At 47.6% G+C, this 18,920-nt stretch overlaps 1 protein-coding gene and 1 long non-coding RNA gene across 10 annotated transcripts in view; one reads left to right on the top strand and one right to left on the bottom strand.

The window, feature by feature from the left end:
• Positions 1–350: 350 nt before the first annotated feature.
• On the bottom strand, positions 351–1,959 carry LOC122448306. Its single transcript, XR_006271563.1, has 2 exons — positions 1,702–1,959; positions 351–1,228 (listed from the first exon to the last, which is right to left on the bottom strand). It is a non-coding gene; the product is annotated as an uncharacterized LOC122448306 (long non-coding RNA).
• Positions 1,960–2,600: 641 nt separating this feature from the next.
• Positions 2,601–18,920, top strand: part of ZMYND8 (zinc finger MYND-type containing 8) — a 116,230-nt gene continuing 99,910 nt past the window's right edge. For 4 of the 9 annotated variants that reach the window (XM_043480636.1, XM_043480634.1, XM_043480635.1 and 1 more), the window contains exons 1-3: positions 2,601–2,737; positions 3,462–3,697; positions 12,476–12,546. In XM_043480636.1, the coding sequence (XP_043336571.1) occupies positions 3,684–3,697; positions 12,476–12,546 (85 nt within the window). In that variant the 5' untranslated portion in view covers positions 2,601–2,737; positions 3,462–3,683. Of the gene's footprint in view, positions 2,738–3,461; positions 3,698–3,889; positions 3,993–4,126; positions 4,146–4,854; positions 4,926–8,627; positions 8,648–12,473; positions 12,547–18,920 lie in introns of those variants that run through there. The other 5 variants (XM_043480629.1, XM_043480630.1, XM_043480632.1 and 2 more) reach the window with 5 other exon arrangements.

Raw genomic sequence — 18,920 nt, 5'->3', positions numbered from 1 at the left:
TCCTGCATGCGGTAGGATATTTAGCCACATCCCAGGTCTCTACCCACTGGATGCCAAGAGCACCTCTCCCCCGCACTGTGACTGCCCCAAGGTCTCCAGACATTGCTACCTATCCCCTGGGGGGCAAAACCACCCTTTTAAGAAAAGCTGATTTCCAGGGATTTTTATATTTCTGATTTTAGAGTTGGCAACGTGTCACCCTGGACATCTTGTTGAAGGTTTGTAGGGAGAGAGGAGCTTTCTCTGAGGCTTTGAATGATTCTGACCTAAAGGTCTCCCAGTTTCATTATTCAGTACTTAAAACAGTCTCAAAGAAGTCAAACTCCTAAAAGAAAACACAGAGCATGCAGTCACCGTTGGTAGATTTTAACCTTGTTTCTGCTCTGCTTCGTTCAGCTTCTTTCTTTTCTTTAGAGGCAGGCACAAGTACAGGGTTTAGGGATATGACGTCTTCACTGGGTTGGGAATCTGACCTCCAGCACTGGCTTGCTGTGTGATGCTGGGCAGTTCACTTCACCTCTCTGGGCTCAGTTCCAGCTCTCAAACAATGCTCCCCACTTCATGGAGTCAGTCTGTGTAAAATGCTGATTTAGCCAGCGCCAGGCCCAGGGCGAGCATGCAGAAGCTGCTGAGATTACTCTGTGCAGTGGGGGGTTTGAGAGGGGCCCACTGGGTAATCTCTCGATTGAAGCCAGCAGCATTTGGTTTTCTTTATTCCCTGCTTATCAGCCACATTCCATCAAACCCTGGGAACTGGCCCTTAGTAGGCCTGCCCTGGGCTTCCTTTTTCAATCCGCGTCCCTCCCAGGATTCCATCTGCCACCATACCTTTGTCTCTGTCCCCAGCCGAATTGCTGTTTTCCAGATAACCTCAGACCTACTCGAATGCCAGCAGCATTCCTCAAACAGAGTGGAGCTGCCAGAATAAGCCAGCAGCTTCCTGCTCTTTGCCCCAGAAAACATTTCAAGTGATCAAGTGATCGGGGTGGGGGGGCAGGGGGGAGGGGGAGGATGCTGCAGCTGCTTATGCAACCAGTTTTAATCCGGGGTTAAAATCCACCACGCGAACCAGCGCTGTATTTTATTTCCTCGTCGTCCGCTCGGGAAGTGAGCTGTTTGGGAGATCCGCCACAAACTCGTCGTCCTGCTTGTCTCCCCTCCGCAAAGCAGCACCCACGGACACAGATAGTGTTCCTTCAGGGACAGCGGTGGGGGGCCCCTGCCCACACTGCCGGGAGGGAGAGCACAGTCTGATCAGCTCAGGCCTCCTGTCCGCGGCCCCCACCGCCCCCCTCACCCGCCCTCTCTTTGGTCTCCCGGTACCCAGTTCCACCCCCAGGAAGAGGGGGCCCCTCCCTTCCTTAGGCCCAGCCTGTTGTCCTGAGTGCTAGACCTTTGTGGAGGTGTCCCTCCCTGCATCTTGGCCTCTGTAGCCTAAAATGCAACCACAAAATCCCCTCCCTTTTCAAACAGCCCGGGCCCTGCCCCTGCCATATACAGTGTGCTGGGGTGGATTCCCGGCCACGAAGAATTGATGTACACGCGGTGGGCATCTGTTGTCCATGGGGGCGGGAGCGGGGGCAGGGCGAGCAGGCCCTCAGCTCCACCGCTTTCTCTGTGGCACTGCATGGGGAGGAAGCAGAAAGGTCGCAAGTCCTAATTTTAGGAGAAGGGGAGACTTTCCTGGGCTATGGTTTTTACCTCCTGGCATATGGCTGCGTCACCTCTGGAAGATTTCTCCAGCCTCTTAAGAACGGTGTTTAGTTTCTGTTGTTCCAGCTTGCTGTTTCTTTCTTTCTTTTTTTTCTTTTAAAAAAAACCTTCTACATTAAGCACCTTGTCTTAAAAAAGAAAAAAAAGAAGAAGCAAGCGAGCACCGAATGTTTTAAGATCCTTTTTTGGATCTGCTTTTTCTTCCTCAGGCTACAGACCCACGACAAAGGCAGATTGACAGAGGAAACAGGCAGAGACCTCCTAATACTGTTGAGATGGGTGGAATTATAAGCGGTTCTGAAACGCTAGTTAATATTTTACTGGGGAGCAGGGCCACAGATACAGTGGAGGTGGTGGTGGTGGGGGACTGCCAAGGTAAGGCTGAGTGTGAAACAGCCATTCCGTCTGCCTTTGGGGACCCAAAGAAGCTGTTCTCTGTGGGAATAAATTTAAGCAAGAGTCCTTAATAAAGCTCATGGGATCTGTCTGCCCAGCGAGGGCCCAGTTTCCCGAGCACCACCATACAAGGCTGATTGTGGCAGGAAGGTCTAAGCAGTGGGTGTAGGCCTGACTAATAATGGGGGTTCTTGTTCCTGGGCTGAGTTTGACATCTTTCTTTCTCCCTCTGGATTTAAATGGCTTCTCAGCCCGGGAGGCACTGCCTGTGCCCTGGATTCAGAAGGTACACGCCTCCTTGGGAAGCCAAGGCGAGAGAGACAGCGGCTCGCTCACTCTCTCTCTCTCTCTCTCTCTTTCTGCATCTGCCGGGGGAGCTGCCGCTGGTATTTTTCCACAGGCCTTTTCTGCGATCTCGGGGCCTAGTTCTTCCCAGCCAGGCCCGGAGTCCGAGAGAGGGTTAATAGGCAGGAAGCTGAAGCCATCGCAGACTAATACGGAAGTCAGATTTTTGTTTAACTGACAGGTTTAGCAGGCCTCAGCCGTGGGGGAGGGGGCCGGGGAGGGGAAGGGAAGTTTGTAGATGTAGGCATGTGGCCTGCTAGGAGCGCCTTTGGCTTTTCTTAGGGTAAGGACGGAGGTGGGGGTGGGGGTGGGGGCCCTGGCATCCTGGCAGGGAGGCTGGAAACCATTTTGGTTTTTCCTTTGAGTTCTGGCTGGCGGGGGCGGTGGGGGTGGTGAGAGGTTAGATTCTGGGCCGGGGGACAAGTGGCCTCCCTGGCCTGCTTTGTCCAGAGGAGGCATTCGGACAATGACGATGCAAACTTTGACCACTCGGTTTCCCCTCCTCCCCTGGCAGCCTGAGTCCTCTGGCCTCTGAGAAGCCCATGGCTGCTCTGGGGCGATTTTGGGGTGGGGTGGGGGGGCTCTCCTCGCCTGTCTGGTTTGCCCAGAGGCCTGCCTTCCAGCCTCTTTCTCTTGCCCCTGGGCCCTTTTCCTGGGCCTCCCCTCCCTACAGCCATCACTCCCCACTCTCCCCCCGACCCCCCGCGCGGGTGGGGGGCAGAACATTCTGCTGGATTGTTCCAGAAAAGGGTCAGCCTTCCTCCCAGCGAGACAGAGCCGTTTCTGAGGGGGCAGATGAGGTTGAGTCCTACCAGCTCACCCCCCAAAACTCTCCTGCCCGTGGCCTGCGGGCCTCAGGCTCTGCTGGAGCAGGTCAGGCTGGCTGCACTGGTTTGCCCGCGCCGGGAAATCTAGTCAGGGTGTGGGAGAAGGGCGTCTGGGGGCCCCTTTCCTCAGTTTTTCTTGCTGCAAAAGGCCTAGCTTAGCCTGTCTTTCTCTATGCACAGGATGGCTCTCTTGCTCACCAGAGCCTCACAAAGATAATCGCTCAGGAAGTGTCTCAGCCAATCCGCGGCCGCCTTACACTCCGATTTGCCGGGGCAGCCAATCGGGGGTGCGCTTTCATGAGGCGGCCAGATCATCAAGCCGAAGTGCCAAACCCTTTTTCTGTGAGAACTAGGAGCCTGTCCTCCATGTTTTATAAGTATTGACATTACACAGTGTTAACAATGCATCCACAGAGGTAAGCTCGACTTTTTAACCATCTTTTCTCCCCCTCCCTCTGAGGCATCCGCATTTGTGGGCGAGCCGTGTGATTTCTTGTGGCTGGCCGTGCCACACTCACCCCACAGCACTTAGCTTAACTTGGAACTGTTTAGAGAGAAAATTTTTTTTTTTTTTTTTTTTTTTTGCTTTCTTGGGTCACATGGCTAAGTAGCCATTAGCCAGAGCTCGATTTTGCAAACTGGCAAGGGCCTGGCAAACCTTTCCTTCCACCAGGACATGGTGTTTCTAGAAGAGTGTGAAGCTAGATCCTGGTATTGCCAAAAAAGAAGCTTTTTTTTTTCCTTCCTCCCTCCTCTCTCTTTCTCTCTCTCTCTCTCTCTCTGAGCAGTTCCCCCCCCCCCACCCCCACCCTGCACTATTGTCTTCTCTTGTGTCACATGCCTGCTGGGGAAAGAAAATGGAAGGTAAGCAAGCAGGCTCCCCTCCAAGGAGAGCTCATGGCAGACAGCAAAGCAGGCAAGTTTACCTCCAAAGAGGTGCTGGGAAGGCTGGACTCAGTGCTGACCAGAGAGGACGTGTGTTTGAAAAAGAACCAAAGGCCTCAGCAGAAGAGCAGTGCTAAGGACAGATCCTAGGTCCTGGGGCCTAGGTGGGTGGTGGTGTCTCCCTATGGTCTTTTCTCTTCCTGCAGGGTTTCTTCACTTGAAACTACATTGTTCAGCCTTTTTTCCTGACTTCTGTTGATACAGAGTGTTCTTCTGCAAAGCCAGCCTACAGCCAGCAAATGTTTCTGAAAGTGTTTTCTAGGCTTTGGAGGAAGTTTTTGGAGTAGGGATGGGGATTGGGGGTGGGGGGGAGTGTAGGAGGTTGTGGGGGGAGAGATGTTGGACAACATCCTGCAATAAATCAGAGGAGTCTTTTGAATCCCTTAGCTTTCTCCTCTTGCATGGTTTTCAGTGAACTCATGTATCCTTTCTGCTGCTTTTTCATTCTCCTTTCCTTTTACATTGTATCATCCTGTCCTCCTGTGTGATAGAGTGCAGAGGAAATAAAATCACGTCTGTGGCTCATGACAGCATTCCATATTCAGTGGTTGGGTTGTGGTGTTGTTGTTGTGTGTGTGTTTTTAATAATCCCGTGTAACTGTTTAAAAAAATTTCCTTTTTGATCAAGTCCCAAATCTGCCAGCCTGTTCTCTCTTCTTAACTGTGGAAAAATGAGACGGTTGCTTGAACATTTGTTGGGTAAGTAAAGCAATCCATTTCTGTGACCATGTATAAAGAGTTTGGCGAACATTTGGGGTCTGTTTGTAACAGGGGGGTCTTGGCTCCAGCCGCTGGGGGCCTTTTTTTTATGAGCAGGAACCCAAGGAGGGCTTTTAAATAGAGTCTTGATTTCAGGTGACTGTTTGAATCCACTGTTTTTCCTGATAACCTGGGGCTAGGATTGAAGATTATACTTCCTGTTTACCCTCAGACAGGGAGAAATTGTTCAGTTCATTGTGACTTGACTGGAGACCTTGAATTGGGTTTGTTTGGATATTAAGTAGAAAACTCTGGGGAGGTAATCTGCTTGTGAAATGTAAGGAAACTGCTTGGTGTTAGAGTCACAGAGCCTTCAAGGCAGGGGGTTGGGGGGAGGAGCTGGGGGTGGTGGTGGTGTGTGTGGGGGGGTGGTGTCAGTACTTATGTTTTAAGATACTTAACATGTCTGTAAAAATCCCACCCACCGCCAAACTTGGTCTGATTCAGGATTCAGTACATCCCAGACCCGGCCTTTTTCCAAGCCTGCCCTACACATCTGTATGCACGCCTGCCTTTACTTCTGATTTATTTCTCACTTTTTACATTTCCCCTTGATCTCTCAAGGCTGCAGCTAGAACTTCAGAGTGAAAAAAGTAGCTTCTTGTTTGCCTCAGTATTTCCCTAGACGTTCACTTCATACATTTCCAGCCTGGAGACCAATCCAGGACTGTAAAAGCTGGAAGTATATTCAGTTGCTGTATTGTGCCATCTTTATGGAGTCAATAATCTTTCTTTTAAAGTGGTGTTCAGCAACCCACCTTTGAGAACCCATTGGAAAAAGGTCATTTAATAACGAGGAATGTACCTCAGTCTAAGCTTGAGAGAAGTCTGTGTAAAACAGGCCAGCTTCTCAGAGTAAAGAGACAGGCCGTTAATGATGTAACGTACTTAGAACTGTGTGCTTCTACCCCACACCAGAAAGTTCAGACACTTTAGCTCTTTTCTTTGTTCTTATCTCCTGGCTGTAAATGAAAATTACATATTGAGGTTCATAGGAGCAGTATCTAATCACAAGACTGCTGGTTTCTTGCCGTCAGTGCTTGCATAATGGTGTATTTGTTGGGCTGGAAGGAAACCTAAGGGCAGGGCATTTGTCCTCCAAAAGCTTGCATTAAAATGGCTCCCACAGGTTTGCAAAGCCAAGATCTGTTTTCAGATGTGCAGCCCCAGCAAGTTCTCAGCCCTGGACCACGCCAGTCTCTTGCCTCTGGTACTGTGGCCAAGCAGCAGACATGAGTCTGTAAAAAGTTAATTGCTCTCAAAGTAGTGTTGTTTTCCAGTTTTCACTCGGGGTGGGGGGTGGGGGTAAATAAATGTCTGCATTGCAGCAGGACTAGGTAAGAGGCAGCGGGGCTGGCTCGCAGTGCAGCCCAATGGGCTTTCTCTTTCCAGCTTTTGGACCAATAGACTTGGAGGAAAGGTTACAGATTGACAATTGCAGTGGCCGGACCCAGATCAGGCCTTCTGGAAATTTCTACCATCTTTGTTCCTTTTAGGAAAAGGAGGTCCGCTGAGCTGAAGCGTCTCCTAGGTTCCATGCCTAGGGCATCTCCCTCCCCTCACCTTTTCTTTTTTACATCAAGGTAGACGGGTTCTCTCTGCCACATTTGTAAATTGCAGAGGGAGGAACAGAACCGTTGGGCTGTTTTCCTTTTTCCTTCTGCCTCCTCAATCCCCAAAGAGGATGCACAGCTGCAAGGAACAAACACAGACACACTGGAGCTTTTGATTCCTCTCTCTCCCTCTTTTTTTTTCTCCCCTTCAAGACCCTCCAGGATGGATTCACTTTCTGCTTTGGGAAATTAAGTGGCATTCGTGTGGGGGAGGGGGAGTAACTGCTTTTATGAGCTCCAGAAAATGGTCAGTGTTCTGTCTGTAACTAAGAATTAATTATATATAATCACTCAGTAAACTTTCTACAGAGTTTTTCTAATTGCTGCGCAGTAACATGGTTTGCCTGCTGAAGCTGAGTCTAGTTACTTTTATAATTAACAGCTCAAAGATTTGAGTCGGAAAGAAAAGCAACAATGGGGCCTCCTGGATTATAAATTAGAGATGAAAACAATAGTTTTTTTTTTTTCTTTTTTCTTTCTTGTTACCCCTTTTCTTTTAAACAAAACATTCCCCTTTTTCTTACCAGGGGAGAACAGTAGGGAAATGGCTTCAGGTCTTAAACAGGAGAGGTGGGGGTGGGGGGGGGAATGAGTCACTCTTTCAGAAAGCGGGGTGACAGCAGCCTAGAAAAACCTGAAGGCAAAGGTAGGTTTTTCTTTTTTGCAAAGTCCAGCCACTTCTCATGTGTGTGATCTCTTTGTTTCTCTTGCCTCCTTTTCCCCTTCTGTCTTCTGGGCAGAGGCCACAAACATTTGTCAGCTGGGAAGCCTAGTCTGGCTTTGCCTCTGCTTTGACCCTGAAAAGAAAGATACCTGCAAAAGTGCCTTGGTCACCCCACCGCAGAGAAGGAGGAAGGGACAGTCAGTGTAGCAAGCCAGCCCTTGCCTTGCCTGCAAAGGCAGAAACAAGTAAGGATTCACTCTTGGCTTCAGGTTGCTAAGGCTATGGCTGCCCTTCCCCCTCCACCCCACTCTGCTTACTGATAAACAAGCAGGCAGGAGCCATTTCAGCCGTGCAGCGAACTGGGCTGCCAGCCTGTCCCTCCTCATCAAGATTACCTACCTACCGGCCGGCCAGGAGCCAGCCGCCCGTCCTCGCTCTGGCACAGCGTTGGGCACTCTGCCCTCCTTTCTCTCCTGAAGCTCCAAAACAGTCACCTTGAAAACTCTGAGGCCATGCTCAGACCTGTAACCGTAAATTACATTATCCACTATGAGGCTCTTAGCTCGGCCTGTGAAAGCAGGTTTTGCCAAACCCATGGTTAATTTTGAGGGCTCTGTTGGGGGTGGACAAAAATTAATTTGTGAGTATTCTTCTGCGCCTTGGCTAAGGGGGAGGTTTTCCTGTTGTCTCCTCTGCAGACTCGGATTGTCTTTCGTTGATGTTAACTGTCTTAGGACTGGCTGGGTGTTGGGGGGCCGTTTCCAGGCTTATTAAACAGCCTTTTTATTTTCCTTTGGCCTCAGACTGGGGTACAGCCCTTCAGATGCCTGCTGCCCTGGAAGCACTTTTCATTTTACCCAGCTCCTCTTTGGTAGGGATGCAAGGCTGGCTTCTAATCTACCAGCAAGGGGGAATGGGCTTCTTTCCCCCTCCCCAGCCTGTGCCCTTTTAAGATTTTTGTTGTCTGCACAGACACCTGTCTTGTCTGCACTTTATGCCACAGGGCTGCCCGAGTCCTAACCTTCCACCCACCTAATTCGAGGGTAAGGGGGCCTCACTGTAGAGCCTCACGTTGAAGGCTCAGGATCTGAAAGAGAAGGGTTTTCCTTAGGAACCTGTGACTTCACAAACTCCCCCTGTCACTGCAGATTTTTTTTTAAGCCTCTAAACGTTGGGTTGTTGGTGTCCTTTGGTTGAGCTTTTTCCTAGTTCTGATATTTAGGAAGGTGGCTTTGAAACTAGCAAGGCTGCTTAAGCCAGAGCTACAGCTATTGAACAAACTGCTACCATTTTAGCTTCAATACAGGAATGAGGCAGTGTTGCCAGACGCCATTTTAAGAATCCTGCATAAATAGCTTAGCTCCCGATGACTCTGCCTGTTTTAGGTGAGTGCTTATATAAAGCTGCTAACCATTCCCTCCCTCCCCCGCCCCCCCATTTTTAAAGAAATTAATTGCAGATTTAGGGAAGCATGGTGTTTGAATTTTGATATTCCCTCTTTTGTGATCTGGAAGAGGAAAGATGTTTGTGTCTTGGGGATGAAATATTTCTTACAGCCTGGACCAGTTTGGTATTTTGAATGAAAGTAAAAAGCTGAAGGAAAAGTCCTTTCTAATGATTGCATGATTCTTGAATTGCTGTGTGATGGTCCTCAGCTGTAGACCCAGAGTCTTGTGCATGCTGGTTATATATTCTTAGAGGGGTTAGATATTCTTGGTTAAAAGTCAAATAGTAAGGGCACTTGGGGAAAAGAAATATCTGGGCATTGTGTTTCCAGGCAGTTTTCTATCCAAACTAGCTATTTTTCTCTTTTCTCTCTCTCTCCTGGAAGTGTGGAGGGGATGGGATTCCTGGGAATTACGGACCAGCCTTGAGTCTTCAGAATTAATAATCAGAAGGCTTAAAACATCCTGGAGGTGCAGTTCATCTGCAACTTTTAATTGCTCTTTTCCAGTGCATGCAGGTTAAGTAAGCAGAGGTTTTCTTGCTCAGGCATTGGGGGAGAAATCTTTTATTCTTTCTGGGCGGGATGGGATGGTCTTGGTTGTCTGTGCAGGCGCTGGTTATTTCTTCTTTAATTGCCTGAAATGTATCAGTGTGTGAAATCCAGGGGCAAGTGACTTAGGCGAACCTGTGAGTGCAAGAGGGGATGGTGGTGGGGAGCATACAGTATATACAACTAGTCGGTGGTGTATTTTCCTGTTGGGCTGAGAGGCTGTTGTTTGATTTTTAGCTAATTTTACTCTTTCCCTTAGCGGGCCCCCAGCCGACCTAAAAAAAAAAAAAAAGTAATGTCAGTTTGAAACAAGGACTGCTTGTTCCATTGTTTTGGATTTAAATAATCGGGGTTGCTGGAAGCTAGCAGATATGGAAGGAAAAATGCTGTGTATTTTGTAAGACTTTAATGTGTTAATGACAAGAGTTCAACGTCTTTTCTCCAGACGTGTAGCCTCTTTTTCTTAAGTTATTATTTGACTGTTTTTTTTTCCCTCCAAATGACTGAACAGTTCTTAACCTAAATTGACCGAGGTCTGTGGGGCATTCAGACAGGTACAAATCTTTTCTCACCACCACTTTTGATGTAATATTCATATTTTTCCCCTCACCTAACAACATACTAGTACTTAACACTAAACCAAAAAAGCAAAAAAAAAAAAAAAAAAAATGAGATCAGTGGTGTAGAAAAAAGGAAGTCCCTTTAGATGTGGCTATTCAAAATGACTAATTTTGCATTCTGGTCTTTGCTTTTGTAAATGAATTTTTTTTTTCCCCCTTTAAATGCATAGACATTGCAGTTTCCTTTAGTCAACTACAAGTTATTGTGTGTGTGTGTGTGTGTGCGCGTGTGTGCGTGCATGCATGTGCATGTATGAGTTCCCTTTGGAAGGATGGGTTGCTGATCTGTGAAAAAGATGGTTTTCTGAAATTGTTGTCCTTCAAATCCTTGGCTGAAGCTGGTGGTGCTGTTGCTAGAGTTAGGTGATTATGGTGCCCACTTTGTAATACTTGGAAAGATAAAACAGCTTAACTTTCTTTTCCCTCTTTTCTGCTCCAGCATTGATTATCTTAAACTCTGCAGCAAATAGCCACCCCTTTGCTAGTTTGCATTTTCTTAGCCTTTCAGCAGCTTTCCTCCCTGAAGTATTCAGCCTCCTCTAGGCTGTTACAAGCCAAATAATTGTTCTCTTGAATGCAGCCCTCCTCCTTGATCAATACACCTTTGAATGTTTTCATCACTGCAGAAATCCTTCAAGTGGGTTTGGGGTGGGGGGGGGGGCGGGTAGGCTCTGTAAATGCATAATTGTTTCTTTTCACCACCGAGCATTTTGGTTGGATACCAGATTAGCGTTTCCTCCATCACTCAAAATATGGGATCAGTTTCAAGAAGTTTAGTATTTCACATACTTCGTGCTAGAGAGGGGAACAGAATTCTAGTTGCTCGAAAGATCAAGGTTGCTCTTTGTGCTTTTGAAGCTGACCATTTTCCCCCTTTCTGAAGGGACCGCCTGGGGCTTTCTGTTAAAATTTATTTCCAGTCACCCCAAGCAAGAAACCATCAGCAGCATCCATTTGACAGTCTGGGTATGTTGTATGCAGGGGGGTGTGTTTCGAAGTTGAGAATGTTTGCCTCTTAAGTTGGAAGAAAAAGTACCCGTGCTAAAATCACCTGCCACAAATCACTGTTCTATTATTGCATGTTAGCGACGTGTTTAAATTTCAGAGGCGCTGGCTTCTGACGAAAACCGCTTGTGACAACATGTCCGTTGTTTCTTTGGTGGTTTGTGTCCCAAGCTTTCCCTACAGATGCAGTGTGAATGAAATTGTCAACGGGGTTTGATATCAGAGGCCTAAATGTGTTAATATTCTGGTTTAAAAGGAAACTATCTTTCTTTTTCTTCTCTTTGCTGAGACCAGTGAAGTTGGAGGCCTCCGAGTTCTTCTAACTTAATCCTGAGCTTTCAGCTCTTCCTTTTTCTATCTAGTCTCATCAAACAGAACTCTCCTAAATGCATCTCCATCTCACCCTGAGGTTCCAAGCCATTTGGGACTTCTCTTTTGTCTCATCACTGTCCCAGACAATGAAACACAGGCGGGACATTCTGATTCTTCCTGCCTTAGCCAGCCTCCCTCCTGTCCTGGCTCTTGAGTCTTCCAGAAAATTTCAGCCATCTCAGTTGGAGATGCACTGATTTCTTCTTGTTGAACCACAGTCTGATGGAAATGCATCTAGAATAATTGCTCAGATTCTTATCACTTCGCTGTCAGCTGAATGCTTGGAAAGTTCCAGCACCTCAAATAGTTGGCACTTTTAAAAGCAGATCTTTCCTGGCTTGGCCTGAGAGGTGTATGTGTGTCCATGGGAAGAATGGAAATGACCTGCACTTTGTTCAGCTGGGGAGAATTCCGGCCAAGAGAGGGAGAGAAGATTCTGGTGACGGGGCCTGGTTTTCCCTACTTCTTGTCCCAACCCCCGACTCTCAGCTTGTCTTTTAAATAATCCTTCCTCATTCCACTTTGGTGGGGGGGTGGGGGGGAGATAATTAGTCACAGCTCAGAAGAGTGCTGAATGCTTTCTCTAAGCCATGCCTGCTGTAGAGAAGAAACATCCCAGGGGCTGGGAGTGTGGAGACCCCAATCTTAATTCCTGGGCTAGATGCTGGTGGTTTAAATGTTTTGAAGCCAAGCCTTCTGCTTCTAGCCTAGGCTTATTTTTCTACTTTGTGATTTAATGTATATATTTTCACGTTCCTGCCTCATCAGGGAATTTTAAGATTTAGCAGGGAGGTCTGCAAAGATATTCTTTGCCTTGCAGAACTCAAGAGATCAGAACTCCAGGTACCCTGAAAACCATCTCCAGCCTGAACCCAGTGTTAACAAGAAACTTACTTACTTGGAGGCTGGGTTTTCATTGGTCTAGGGCCGGTAGATTGTAACTGTGTGTCTCATTTAAAAAAAGCCTTTTGCATCCCCCAATAGCATGACAACTGGAATAGTCATTTGACTTCAAGAACAAACTAGTATTTAAAAAAAACCCTATAGGAATCTTAACACTTCGTTTGAAATCAGATGTGGGTTTCTTTCCCCCTGCCTCATCTAAGGATGGGGGGATTGTCTTAAAAAGGTGGCTTTGTTGTTAGAACTTCTGAATAAATGCCCCCATGGGGCAAGTTCTCAGTCTACCTAAAACGTGAACATAATTTGCTCTGTTTCAGCTTGGCTGAAGAGGAAATAAAAACAGAACAGGAGGTGGTAGAGGGCATGGATATTTCTACCCGCTCCAAAGGTAAGTAAAAACCTTGTATTATCTATTCCAGAGCAGAGGAGGAAATTGGAATTCCTTTTTCTTGTTGTAGTGCAGTCAAGTGTGGCTTATGAGCCGAGGTTGCAACACTCCTCCCATTTTGAGAGGTTGGCGCCTTTGATGGATGAACCTCATTTATAGAGAAATCTCCTCCTGATTTTCTTTTCCTTGCATGTCTGGGTAGGTGTTCTGACCTGTTGGGAATTGTCCCGACAGTCAATTTTACGTGGTGTGTGTCATGACTGAGGATGGCTGGCTAGCTCTCTGCAGGGTGACTTTTGGGAGTAAATTTAAATAAAGCATGTTCTAGAAGCAACGGGCATCTCTAGCTGCTTCTTGGTTTCCGATTTTAATAAAAGGTCTCTTTGGAATCGTGAAGGTGGAACGAAGGTGATCCACTTCCTGGAAAACTGTGGTCTTGGTTAGTGAGTAAAGGAAAATGTTAGGACCTCCTGGAATGCTGGGGCCAGTGTTAGAATTTTGCAAGTCAGAGAAAACATGGGTGTGCGCTTCTGTTCAATCCTGTGGTAGAGCACCTCAAAGATCTCCTAATTGTGGTATTGATAACTTTTCGTTTGGTCTGTGTGAGATTTTACGAGGTTTCCCAGTAAGGAAGCACTTACCCACATTGCCTTCGGGTGCTTTTAGAAGGCTGATGAAAATGCTCGTCTCCAAACTAAGTGGTTGTTTCGTGATGTTGTTACACATTCGACATGTCACTGGGTCCCTGTGCTGGGGGTGGCGGGAAGGGCTAGACAGAGGATGAGTACGGACTCGGCCAGAAAGACTCCTCTCCAGCTCAAGAGCTTCACAAAATGTGGTTCCATGAAGGCATTTGGGACAGCAGAGCTTTTTGAGGATTTTTATAAGACAGCCTGTCATTCTGGGCAATGATGAGGGTCAGCTCGTGGTGGCTGTTGTTGGGTCTGGCCAGCCTGACGGGGTCTGGGCCTGGTTCAAAGAGGAGGGGTGGCTTTAGGTGGGCGGGCCAGGCTGCCCGGGTGGGTGGGCAGTGCCTGGGGAGCGGGAAGAGGATGTTGGGAGGGAGACAAGGCCCAGTCTAAGGCCTGCTGCCCTTCACCACAGCCCCCACCCAGCTCTGGCTAGACCAGCAGCAGAGCTGCAGGGGACTCTGAACAAAAGGTGTCTGGAGACAACTGCTGATGGGGAAGCAGGTCGCTGCTCCCCTGTTGTGGTCAAAACTGACTGGAGAAGAAACTCAAGAGAATGGGAGCTGGAGGCCGGGCTCTTCGTCCTTGCCCTGTGGATCACTTAGACACTTTTCTGGCTCTGCTGCTCAGTTTTCTTATCTGTAAAATGGGTTGTTGGGTTAGATTCCAAGAGTCCTTCCACCTTGGGCTTCTCTTGTAAAGATAACACTTGCTGGGGGCGTTTATGCAGGCTGTGCTTGGAGGTTCCAGGAGTCTTTTCTTACCCTGGGAAGGTGTGGGAGTCTTCTCTTACCATTTTACAGATGAGGAAACTGAGGCTCCGAGTGGTAATGTCTCCCAGGTCCTAAGTGTAGGATGGGATCAGACCAAATCGAGGCGTGACTCCAAGGAGGTGCTTCCTTCTCTAGCACTCAGGGCCCAGAAGGGCCTGGAACCCAGTCGTTCTCCAAAAGGGTCCAAACTGGGGACTATCAGCCTGCTCAGGCCCGTCCCTGTGCGTGTGGAGACCCCACTGCTCATCTTCTTGCAGACCCCTGGACGTTCCTGGCCCTTCATCCTATGTCTGGGCTGCCCGAGGTGTGACCATTCTGGGATCATCACCGTCCTTCTTGCTTAATCTGCCTGGCCCCATCTTCTCCTGACAGCAGCCAGGGTGGTCTTGGAAAAATACGTTCCATCAGATCCGTCTGCTCTTGTTGAGTCCCTCCACTGCCCTTCCAGCGCCCTCAGGCTCCAGTCTGAAGTCACTGGGACCGACCTGCCTGGCCTGAGCCCTTCAGGACTCTGTGCATCTGACCTCACTGGAGCTCCCCGCTCTTCCTCCCTGCTCCGTCTTCTTCTGGGGGCCCTTTGCTGGGAGCATGCCCCCCTGGGTCCTGCTGCCTAGTTCTCATCTCAGAGCCATCTCAGACATTGTCTCCTCAGGGAGGCCTTCGGTGGCCACCCAGTCCACGGAGCCATTCCATCGTTTTCTGATATGTTTTCAAAATAAACCTCATTTTAGAGCAGTTTTTAGGTTTCTTGATAAGCAGTGTTCCCATATCACCTCCTGCCCCCATGCACACACACATAGTTACACGCACTGTTTCCCCTCTGTTATTAATACCATATATTGGTCTGGTCCATATGTCACAATTAACGAATTGGTGTGCTTCTTTCAGATTTCCTTAGTTTTTCCCTACTAAGCAATGAATTGCTTCATTCAAATTTCCTTAGTTTTTCCCACTGAGATCCCTTTTCTGTTCCAAGACCCCACCCAGGATCCCACATGACATTGAACTAATGTGTCTCCTTAGAATCCTCTTGGCTGTGACAGTTTGTTAGATCTTCCTTGTTTTTGATGGCTTTGCTAGTTTGGCGGTATTTTGTAGGATGATCCTCATTTGGGGATAATATTTTTTCTCGTGGTTGGACTGGAGTAGACTGGAATTATGTGATTCTGAGAGGAAGGCTTTAAAATGCTGTTTTCATCACATTATATCAAGGGTATGTATTGTGAATATAATTCATCACTGGTGATGTTGACCTTGGTCACTTGGCCAAGGGGATGTTTGTCAGGTTTTTCCCCTTCCTTTTTGGAAGGAAGTCACAGTGCCCAGCCCACATTTAAGAGTGGGGAGACACGCCCCATCTCCCGAAGGCCAGAATATCTACATAAAGTATTTTGTGTTCTTCTGTATGGGAGATTTGTCTTGTTTTTCTCATGTATTTGTTCAGCCATTTATTTATATCAGCAGGGACTAAACTGTTTCATACACTGGGTTATAGTTCAGTACTACTTACTTATTCTGTTGCTCAGATTGTTCCAGCTTTGGCCAGCACTTTCAGCTGGCTCCTGTGTCTCTTTGACATCATTGTTGGTTGATCAGTTAATTGATTGAATACTGTTTTACTTTCTGCCGCTGCAGAAGTGCTCTCGGCGTTTCTAGGATGCTTTAGGCTTGTCTGGGTCTTCCTTAGCGGCTCAGCGTACAGTAGGACGCTGCCTGCAGTTCAGGAGCCGCAGGTTCAATCCCTGGGTCGGGAAGATCCCTTGGAGAAGGAATTGGCCACCGACTCCAGTATCCTCGACTGGGAAATCCCATGGACAGAGGAGCCTGGTGGACCATGGGGTCTCAAAGAGTCACACACGACTTAGCGACTGAACCACCACCACCACATAGGCTCACCTTGTATGTATCTTCTGCCTAGAATTAGCCATTTCCCTAAGGCCCTGTTTGTTATTGGAGAAGGGCTTTAGAAACCAAGATCTGGGTGCTGGTTGTGCTCATTGCTACTGAGGTGTCTTTGCTTCTAGGTCTTTTCAGCTGGCAGAGTGAAGAAACACATATGTGTGTGGGAACCTACATGTGGGCACGTCTATAAGTATTTCTATCTGTATCTGTGTTAAATTGAGTTCCTACAGTTGTCTCTGATTCTGATCCATTGCCACCTGGATCCTTCTGGCTTTCTGTCCTTACTTATCTCTGGTCTCCCACTCTCACAGTGAGAAGTGGCTCCTACCATTTGCCATCCCTTACCACTTTCTGTTACATTTAAAATCGTTAAAAAATTTTTTTGTTTATTTGGCTCTACCAGATCTTAGTTGTAGCATGTAGGATCTTTAGTTGCAGGGCACGTGAACTCTTAGCTGCAGCATGTGGGGTCTAGTTCTCTGACCAGGGATTGAACCCAGGCTCCCTTCATTGGAAGCGTGGAGTCCTAGCCCCTGGACCACCAGGGAATCCCCCATTTAAAATCTTATGTTCAGCATTCAGCCTCGTGCACTTTAACATGTGTGTACACTTGTGGAACCATGGCCCAGATCAAGATAGTTGAACATTCATGGCATTTCAGAAGCTCTTCATAGCCCTTGTCCACGATATTACACTTTTATTTATTTCTTTGTTGATGGTCTCCTATGCTATGTCGTAGGCCCCTTCTCTCTCCAGGGCCCACACCACCACTGTCAGCCTTTCCCTTCCGTTTGAGAGGCAGGATGGCCCGGAGGTTTAGGAAAACCGGGCTTCTAGAGTCGGACTCCCTGAGCTTGCATTCTGGCTGCCCTCTGCCTCGCTGGGCTCTTCTTTATGGCTCAGTTTCCCCTTGTGCATGGGGGGTGATAAGAACAGAGGGTTATGGTGGAGATTAAATTTGCTCACATGCGCAGAGCACCCAGAACAGTGCCAGGGACATGGCTAGTGCATGGATGTGTTAACCATGATTAGAATCAGCTGAGGAAGGATACACTTGTGTTGATAAGCCTATCAGGTAGAAGCCTTACTCAGCAAGTTCTTCTTTCCCTGCTTCCAGTCTCCAGGAAGAGGGCATGGAGGTGGTTAATGAAGAATTGTATAATCCAAAATATATAAACAGTTTATAAAGCCCAATATCAGAAAACAAACAACTCAATCAACAAGTGGGCTGAAGACCTGAATAGACGTTTTCCCAAAGAAAACACACAGATGACCTTTGGGCATGCGGGAAGATGCTCAGCGTGGCAAATATCAGAGAGATGCAAATCAAAACTTTAACAATAAGAGATCACCTCATACCTTTCGGAATGGCCGTCATCAAAGCGTGTACAAATGATGAGAATTGGCGAGGGTGTGGGGAAAAGGAAACCCTTGCTGCATTATTGGTGGGATGGTAAATTGGTGCAGCCACTATGGAAAATAGTATGGTGATTTCTCAAAGAAACTAAAAATAGAACTACTGTGTTACAGCAGTTCCACTCCTGGTTGTGTGTTGTAATTTGAAAAGACACATGCGCCCTGATGTTTGTAGCAGCACTATTTACAATAGCTGAGCTATGGAAGCAACTCAAGTGTCCATCAACAGAAGAAGGGATAAAGAAGATGTATATATACAATCGAATATTACTCTGCTATAAAAAAGAATGAAATTTCATTTTAAAAAAGAATGAAATTGCAGCAACATGGATGGACCTAGACAATATTTGGCTTAGCAAGGTAAATCAAAGACAAGTACTGTATGATATCACTTATATGTGGAATATATACATGGGCAACGTAGGGGTATGGGATTAAGAGCTACAGACCACTATATATGAAATAGATTAACAATAAGGATATGCACATAGCACAGGGAATGACAGTCAGTTTGTCATAATGGGGTATAATCTGTAAAAATACTGAATTGAAATGCTATATACTTGAATTTAATATAACATAAATCAATAAAAATTTGTACTTCAGTTGAAAAAGAGAATTGTATAGGTCAGCCCGGTGGGTATGTTCAGGACAGGCATCCTGTCCTCTGAGACATTTGGACTGATTTTCTCAGGACCTTTGGAGCCCTGTTCTGGTGGGGAATTGGGAGGGGAAGGGGTACCTGGTTTTGAGGGAGGCCTTCTCCTCTCCCCAGGGACTGCCTTGGATGGCTTTCCTTGTGTGGAGCTGAGCTCCCAGCCTCCAGGGTGATCGGATGGCCAGAGGACTGGCTGGTTCTATGTCTCGAGAAGCCTTCTGATAGAGCCTCTGGGGTTAGGTGAGGAAACCGCATACACAAAGAAAGGCCTGGAGTCATGATACTGGGTTGCTGGGACCCTGAGAGCTAAAGTTATCCTGGTCCAAATGTGACCCGCTTGCAAAGGCAGGAGGTAAGCCTTCTCTCTCTTAGTCCCTATGATTTGAAATCCACATTGTGAGGCTGTGGGCTCCGTGAACACACACTTGTTCCTCTAGCCTGCTTTTCTTATGGTTTGGGAAATTCACGCTTCAGCCCCTACCCTATACCGTCAGATCGGGGTTCTCTTGTCGTGAGCAGCGGAAGCCAGCTTGGGTTCATTGGAGCAGGGAAGGGATGGACTGGAAGGTGGTCAGTGGCCTCATGGGCTTGATGGAGTGGCTGGAGGCCCAGGGCTGCTCTGGGGAGTGAAGCTAAATGGACAGTCTCTTCAGATCAATAGGTCAGAGTCTCCAGGGAGAGTCCTTACCTGGTGTCATATTTTTTCCTTTGGCCGAGGAAGGGCCAGTACTAGATACTTGGACCCCCCTGGGTTGCCCTCACTGGGGCAGAGATTATTCCTCAAAGAGGGTGAGGACCATTGGGCATCTTGGGAAACTGGCAGCATCATGCCCTCCTTGTGGGTGGAGAGGAGACCCTGAACTGTCCTGGAGAAACTTAGGAACCCTAACAGTAATTGGCTTAGAATCCTTTCATTCTGTTCCTATGTCTAGTTTG

This window comes from Cervus canadensis, chromosome 10 (genome assembly GCF_019320065.1).
Source record: "Cervus canadensis isolate Bull #8, Minnesota chromosome 10, ASM1932006v1, whole genome shotgun sequence".
Lineage (NCBI taxonomy): Eukaryota > Metazoa > Chordata > Mammalia > Artiodactyla > Cervidae > Cervus > Cervus canadensis.
This window is presented reverse-complemented; position numbering and strand designations above follow the sequence as displayed.